At 33.4% G+C, this 8,467-nt stretch overlaps 1 protein-coding gene across 20 annotated transcripts in view; it reads left to right on the top strand.

Moving 5' to 3' along the window:
* Positions 1-4,056, top strand: part of PTPRD (protein tyrosine phosphatase receptor type D) — a 1,876,190-nt gene extending 1,872,134 nt beyond the window's left edge. For all 20 annotated transcript variants that reach the window (XM_064490208.1, XM_064490209.1, XM_064490212.1 and 17 more), the window contains one exon: positions 276-4,056. In XM_064490208.1, the coding sequence (XP_064346278.1) occupies positions 276-344 (69 nt within the window). In that variant the 3' untranslated portion in view covers positions 345-4,056. The remainder of the gene's footprint in view (positions 1-275) is intronic.
* The last annotated feature ends 4,411 nt before the right edge of the window (positions 4,057-8,467 follow it).

Below are 8,467 nucleotides of genomic sequence, written 5' to 3' on the forward strand. Positions count from 1 at the left end.
GTCTGGACATGATGTTCACAGGAGCTGTCACTACTTTGGAATTAGGAAACTATTTTAGTCGAATTGATTGGTGAAGTTAATAAACACCCCATGTGGCTAATGGTTCTTTGCTCACTAAAACCAATTGGTCATTGGATTGAATTGATTGATAAGAAAGTAGTGATTTTTGCCTCCATTGAGATGTAACTTGGTCTTCTAACATCAATTCTCAATTTTCTATTATAATGTCCTCATGGCCCCTTCTCCTCTTTCTCCCCATGCTTTGTCTCCTGCAGGATCAGTATCAGTTTTGCTATCGAGCCGCACTAGAGTACCTGGGCAGCTTTGATCACTATGCAACGTAGAAACCCCTGACCCACTTTGGATTTTTACTGCAGGCCCTTCAATATCCATGGAGTCTCTTCTGAGCCATACAGGGCACTTGAGAAGTCCTTCTTAACTTCTAGCTAACAACCACTTAGTGGGACTATCACACACAAAACAAATTAAAAAACAAACAAACAAAAACTCTTCCAGGTGGACCAAGAATCCACACTTTAATAATCTAACCAGAAAAATAGTAGAGAGAATCCTGACTGATGAGGCATCTGAAGGATTTTATTTACAGATACCTCAAGGATTCAAAAATAAAGGGAAGAAGAAATCACAGCAAAGAACCGCCATCTTGTTTAGGATTGCTTGATGGGTACAAGGAGAAGTGGCCTGAGCGCAGCAGCTCAGGGCAAGATCTTTGCTGGCTTTTCATGACAGAATGGACTCTGCTTCGACATCGCCCCTTCCCACCATACTACTCATAATAACATTTTAGGGGGAAAGGGGGTGGGGAATGTTTAAAAAGAAAGTCTTTGATTTAGTTTTTTAGTATTGTAAAGATACTGCTGACCTGTGCTTCATTTTTAACTGTGTAAACTTTTTTTTAACAAAATGTATCATTCGATAAAGTGAATTTTAAAAAAGTTACATAACTCTTCATTTTTTATTTCCAAATTGTAGGTTTTTTTAAGCTGTAGAACTGTTATCTGTAATATCTTGCTGTAGAAATATCGAATAATTTGAAAATTTTGCACATTTTTGTGCAATGCTCTTAATCCACAGTATCAGTCTCGTCTGATATTACTTTACACTTCCGTTCAGTTTTCGTTGGTGAGAAAGTACCCATTCTCTTTAAATAATCAAAGAGAACTTTTTTTGTTTTGTTCTGTTTTTTGGAATCAACAGGGAGGCGCAAAGTATAAAGTTGCTGCTAACATATATACATATATATCCATACTTTATCGGGGTGTCTATGTATATATAGACAGTTGTGTCCACACAAAAAGATAGATATAGCTATCATTCAGTTCTTTCATGATTTAGTTTTTCTTTTTTTTAAGGTAGAAAAGCTATTGTAACATCTTTTTCAATGTGTTATTAATTTTATGACATACTGATATTTCTTAATATCACAAAATTTTAACTTTTAAGGGAAATGAGGAATGCACATCAGTGATTGTCAAACCTCACCCCCTTAATTTCCTACCCAGTCTCCCCCCCAGCCCCTACCCACCTAACCATATTCACAAATACTATTTTGTTAGCCAGGCTTCCAACAAATTTCAGTATTTCTAACACTCTAGTGCAATAAAACATTATTAAATATCTAAGAGGTGTGCATGTGGGAAAAGGTCAGTGCATATCCCTTTAGGAGGGGAGAATGTTGTAATATATCAGCTATCAAGATGTTTAAAAAAGTGTATTCAATCGTATATTGTCTATAGTATGTGCTATGAAATTTGCATTTATGATATGTAACAGGGGCAAAGCCAAACTCATGTTACTCTGTTCAGTCAGAAACATTTTTTGTGGCATACAGCATTCCTGGGAAGTGCTGTACTTTGTTTTCTTTTGGTTTTAGTTTCGCATTTAGAGTGCCTTATAATTGATGCCTATTTTAATAGCATTTCTTTTTAGCATTTGGTTCATATTTTCATTAGTTGTTCATATATGTTTCTCTTATCTCTTCCAATTAAAGCATTATCTGTTTACCACATGTACAAAAACTCTTTGAATAATATGCATTCCTAGTTTTCAACCAAGTCGGGGATGTTAGTGATTGTACCAGCCCAAAGCACTTGGATAATCAGGGCCCTTCTTCCTTTCATAATTGTCTGCATCAGGAAAAGCTACTTGTTTTATTTGTAATCCCTTCCAAATCTGCTCTGGAACATTCAGTAACTGCACCAAACTTACTTTATTAACAAACGTCATTGTCAACTTTGAATATATTTACTATTCCATTAGGATTTTTCTAAAAGGAGAAATTAATATATGTATATACCCCCCAAATTTTCCAACATAATTTCTATAGGAAGCCATGGAAATGGCATGAGTTTGCCATATCTTTTATGATTTTAAAGAATCCTCAAAATATCCAAGAACTCTTAAAGAGTTTTGGTGTAATATTTTGGTTTAATATTAGCTTCATTGATGTCCTGCATGGAAGGATTTTTGCTTTCTACATTTTCCCATCACTAGCAGAATGAAATCCAAGAGACCAAACACTTGCAAGCATCGTAGCTGAGCACTTTTGTAAAAAAAAAAAGACAAAAAAAAAGAAAAAAGAGAAAAAAAGAAAAAATATCATACAAAAAAAAAAAAGTATCTAGAAGGCTACCTCAGAATGAGACTCTCTAACCTACATCAGAACCAGAGAAGAATGTGCACTATGTGGGTCTGTTACTGTTTTCTTTTAGATGTATCTTTTGGAGATTTATCCAAGTGCCAGATTACTCAGTGCTATAATTTTCATTTAGTGAAACAAAGGGGGTCAGACAGACATTGCATCATGCAGACATGCCATGTTGGACATGTAGAATCTAATGATGTACTACACACCAGAACCGTTGGCAAATGAGCAGTTTCTCTCCCTGAAACAAAAACTGCCCATTTGGCAAAGGGAAAGGGGAGAATAATCACGAGAAGAAAATGAATGGGATGCATACCATAGACGAGCGAGGAGGAGACTATTCCAGATACCTTACTGTTCAGGAGCTGTTCCGAGAACTAACTCCCTTACTGTCATTGATGTGCATTCCACTCTGCTTTTCTGTACAACCATTCTAGTTTATTTTCCCAGGTAAACATCTTTATCTACCATTACCGTACACTTTGAAGTTTCCAATTATTTTCATCATCATAACCAGTACGGTGCTATTATTTACCTATGTATGTGTAGTTATGTATAATTTTGTAATTAGTTACAATGGTAAAAAAAATCAAAATATATAAAAAATGATTTGTACAGAACTTTATTTTAGCTCTTTTTTAAAAATGATTTGCATGGTTAGACAACGGCAAGGACAGCCAGGGGAGGGAAGGGCCTCTAGGGAACTTTGCACTTTCTATACCTTTGTACTATGCACTGCCCTATTGATTCTACACCCAATAATGTTATTACTTGAACCCATCTGTAAGAAACTGCTTCAGAAATTCATTTGTGTGTATGTAAATAACCCAACATAGAAACAGGAAAGGAAAAAAAATTCTGCAGTAACGTACAGGTTTTTTTTTTCTTTCCTGTTTTTTCTCTTTTTCTTTCTCTTCTTTTTTTTTTTTTTTTTTTTTTTTTGGTTTTGCTTTGTTTTAGGCCCTTCTTTTGATTTTTAATTACCTTTTCTTCTTCCTTTTTTGGGTTTTGGTTTCCTTTGGGTTTATGGGTGCCCTGATACTCCAGCAGAGATCAGAAGGCTACAGATCCATCCTATCCATCCGTTATGTGGCTTTGCCATCCAAGCTTGGAGTGTCTTTACAAAGATAATAACAGTTGTGTTCTTTGCTCTCGTTTTGGATGCATAGACTAAAAAATTAAAAAACTAACTTGTAAAATGGCTTGTTAAAGAAATACAATTACCTCTAATTAGTAGTACGCGTAAATGTTTTACAGAATGAAAGGCGTGCTTTTTATTTTCTTACTTCGTTACATTGGTGGCGAAAGAAGTCTGTATGAAAATCAGTTCTTTGCTGACACAAGTTCCATTTGTTACAAATGAATTCTAATAAAAATGTCAGTGTTATGCAGCCTTGGCCTTTGCTTTTGTCCACTCAAGCACTTTGGTTTTGAAGTGACTATATGGTTATCTGGTTAGTTCCTTTATACTAACAGTAATTCTACTTATTAAGAGGCTGCTATCTACAGGTACCTCCCTTGAGGTGAGCACCTTTCACTGGTAAGCAAACTGAGGCTTATGAAATAGTTCGCTCAATTTTACACAGCAAAAAGAGACACCTTGGTTTCATTCAAATTAGAGATCACGGGCAATCTTTTAATTCTGAGAAAGATGAACTATATACATATAAGTACATTACAATGTACGTAAGTATTACTATCTTGCAATAACTGACATCTCTCATGCACATAAAAACTCTTAGGGACCATGGCTAAGAAAATACTTTGCTTGGATTGTTTATTCAGTCATTCAGTGTTATGGTTCAGAACTGTTGTAGGCATTGGGAATGCAACTGTGAGCAAATGAGATACTGCTGCTTCTTGCATGGAGACTGCAGTCTAGGGAGAGAGACCGGCATTAAATAAACAACGATAAAATTACACTCTGACAAGTGTTATAGGAGAAAGTAGAGATCCATGAAGTTAGGACTTTCTATTGTGAGGGACAGAAAGTCTGACTTGGCTTATAAGAGAAGGAAAGTATCTACTGCCTTATATATTTGAAGATTAGGAATGGGCTTATATTGAAAGAGTAGGAATACATAATCCTCAAGAACAACTGGATTCAGGGCTCAGGTGATGTCTTCAGCATCTCTCTCCTACCCCTGCCTGGTTTCTATTTTCTTAGTGTTAATTCTAAGCAATCTTTGTGGTCCTTGGAACCTTAAGGATCTTAACACCAAAAAGCAGGCATGTGGAAGAGTTTACTTCCCCAACAGCACAAACAGAATCCCTTGAACAGAATGGATGCTTGTTGGCCCTCACTGATGGGACTAAGTGATCATCTCAGGATCACAGCTGTGGATAGGAGAAGAGAATGTGCTCACTGAGTTGCCAAATCAAGAAGGATGTAAGGCGGTTATCCACCTTGCCCAATAGCAATGAATATGGTGGGACCAACAACTGGATGCAAATCAACCTAATGAGTTAAGGTAAGGCAAAGCACAGGTACACTTGATAACGTTACAACTATTATTGCCATGGAAATGATAAGGGAATGAAACATTCCTGTAATCCAAAAAGCATTTTGGAAATCTTGATACTGAACAATTAGACTCTTTTGTTTTAAGCAGAAAAACAGGACAAAAATTTCAAGGTGAATCATTCTTAATATTCTGATCATTGTGATTCATTATTTTAAATCGATATCTGATTGGAATGCCAAAAATGACAGAATAGCTGATTTCACACATGTACATACATGCAACAATTATTAGTTAATAGTAATTCACTAATAATTAGTTTTGGTTTCTTTTAGTTGGTCATATTTATGATTAAACTTCATAAGTTAAAAAAATTCAATATAATAATTCTTAAAATTGTAAATTTGAAAAGTATTTAAATTTATTAATTTTAAAGATTTTTCAAAGTTCTAAGGAAATTAATATAGTAAGGGAACACTATGAATCTGAAATTGTAGATTTTATCATTATTTGTAATAACAAAATAAAAGTGAAAACACTCTAAATGTCCAATAATAGGAAATTGAGAAAAAATGTATATATGTGAAGTTGTATATATTTAAAATTCTACACACACACACACACACCCCCCCCATAATACCATGTATAATACATTACCATTTAGCCATTAAGTGGTTAAATAGTTTGTGAGAAAAAATGATGACATGAAAAATGATTATATTTTTGAAAGGAGGTATAAAGTTATGTACACACATTAAAACAAAGAATTAAATGACTAGAAAGAAATGCATCTATGTGATAAACTTGTACTTTTCACATTTTCTAAAATTTTTACATTAAGTATTTTTAAATAGTAAAATAGGAGTGCTTTAAAATATATGAGAAGATGGAGTGATCTCTAAAAATCAATTTTAAAAAGGCAAGAATTGAGAGAAAAAAAAGAACTTTGAAAAGAGCCTAAGATAGGTGGAACAAATAGAAAGCATAATAATACAGTCAATTTAAACAAATAAACAATAGTACATTAAATGTAAATGGAGTATATCCAACTTAAAAATATAGATTGTCAGTCTAGATATATAGTGCTTATACAAAATATAAGAATGCTAAAAGTAAAAGAAGTTCAAGAAATATACCATGCAAACATAGCCGAAAGAAAGCTGTCCTGAGTTATATTAATTTTAGCCACAGAATTACCAAATAATAAGAAAGTCAAGTCCTAATGAAAAAACCTTCAATGCACCAAGAAGATATAACAATTCTATGTCATACAGTTTCAAAATGGAGACAACAAAAATAGGCAGAACTAAATAGAATTACACGTATATCCACAATCATAATGGGAGATTTTAAAATAATTCTCTCAGTAGCTAATATAATTGCTGTTTCAGAACAGACCAAAAATATTTAGTAAGGATACAAAAGATATGAATTACCTGATTAACAAAATTGATCTAAGTGACCTATGTAGACCACAACTCAACAACTTAAGAATATACATTATTCAACAACTTCAGAATGCATTCAATAAGAATTGAATACATTTTTAAGAGCACATGGAACATTTACCAAAATTGACTAGGAACTGAACCATGAAGCAATTTTCAACGAATTTTGAGTGCTTTAAGTATACAGAGTATATTCTCTGTTCCTAGCACTGTCCAACTGGAAGCCAATACCAAAAATATTTAGAAAATTCCTATATGCATGCATGGTAATTAAGAAATACCCTTCCAAATAGCCAATTTGTCAGAGAAGAAATCACAATGGAAGTAGGAAATTAAAACTATAAAATTATGAAATACTACATATCAAAACTTGTGGAATAAAGCTAAACAGCACTTTAGAGAGAAATGTATCACCTTAAATGCATGTTAGAAAAAAAGAAAAGCTAAAAACCAACGATCTTGATTTTTGCAAGTTAGAAAATTAATGCTTAATTCTATCCCAAGAAAGTAGAAGAAAGGAAATAATAAAGAAAAGAAATAATAATGAAATTTAAAATAAATATACAACAAATCTTAAAGTTTAAAGCTGATTCTTTGAACGGCAATGAAATTGATAAACACTAGCAAAATGATTTAAATAAAAGAGATGGACAAACAATATCAGAAATTTGAATAGAAGCATAACACTTCAGAACTCACCAACATTAACTACTAAAAGTGACAAAGGGTCCATATTCACGATAGACAACCAACTCCTACAAATACATAATAAAAAGGCAAGCAACCCAAAAAAGATTAGGCACTATGCTTGAATAGATAATGTCACCAAAAAAGATAGCCACATTCCTCAAAGCAAATGAAAAAGTACTTAATAAGTAATCAGGGAAGTGCCGGTTAAAGCCTCAATGCAATACCAGTACACACTCACCATAACAGCTAATACTAAAAAAACTTAACACTATTAAGTATGGTGAGGATCTGTCAGGTCTGACTTAGTGGTCCTTATACATGTAAACTGTCCATGGAATTGTGTGTCATTCCTTATTACAAGCATACACTATGCTTGTTGGAATGCAATTTTACAAACGCTGTAGAACACAGTTAAGCATTCTATATAAAGTAGAATATATACATACCTTATCCTGTAGTTTTATAGGTAGTTCTCACACAATAAATAGAAATGCATGCATATATGAACAAGAGACTAAGAACACAGTAAGATTCTGCCCATTGCAACATTAATCATAGAGCCAAAAATTCTAAATAACATAAATGTCCATCAACAGTAGAATGAATAAATAAATTTTGGTATAATGACACAATAGAATACAGTGAATAAGTATGATCCAAGTAACACTGAGCAAAACATGCCATCATAAAAAATACATACTATATGATTCTCAAGTGATTCCCTTTTGGTAGGAGAGAGGTAAGCAGTGATTAGGAGAGCAGAAGCAAACTTCTTGGGTGCTGGCAGTATTTTATTTTTTAACCTAGATGTGGTTCCATAGGTATTTCTTTTTTGATAAATCACTGAGCTATACCTTTACTTCCATGGGCTTTTTCTCTCTGTGTTCCATGTCAATAAAGTTTTATTAATAACTATTATTTATTCACATATATACATGTGAAAAATAAATTGGTTTTCAAAATATTAATATTATGTCTGTGTTTGTCAATGTACACAATCCAGCCAACTGTTAGATCATGGAAATCCTGGGAATGATATGAAATTCCATAGAAAGTTTATGAGTAAGGACCACTAACTCAAAACCTGGTGAGCTATTCAATGTTGCTAAAATTTGGTGTAGAAATAATTGTTGTTCAATTTAAGTGTGCCTCATGGTCCTGGATTGTGCTGCTAGCCTATTCAGCAAGTTGAAAGTGTGGAT

The sequence above is a fragment of the Camelus dromedarius genome, chromosome 10, assembly GCF_036321535.1.
Source record: "Camelus dromedarius isolate mCamDro1 chromosome 10, mCamDro1.pat, whole genome shotgun sequence".
In the NCBI taxonomy this organism is placed as follows: domain Eukaryota; kingdom Metazoa; phylum Chordata; class Mammalia; order Artiodactyla; family Camelidae; genus Camelus; species Camelus dromedarius.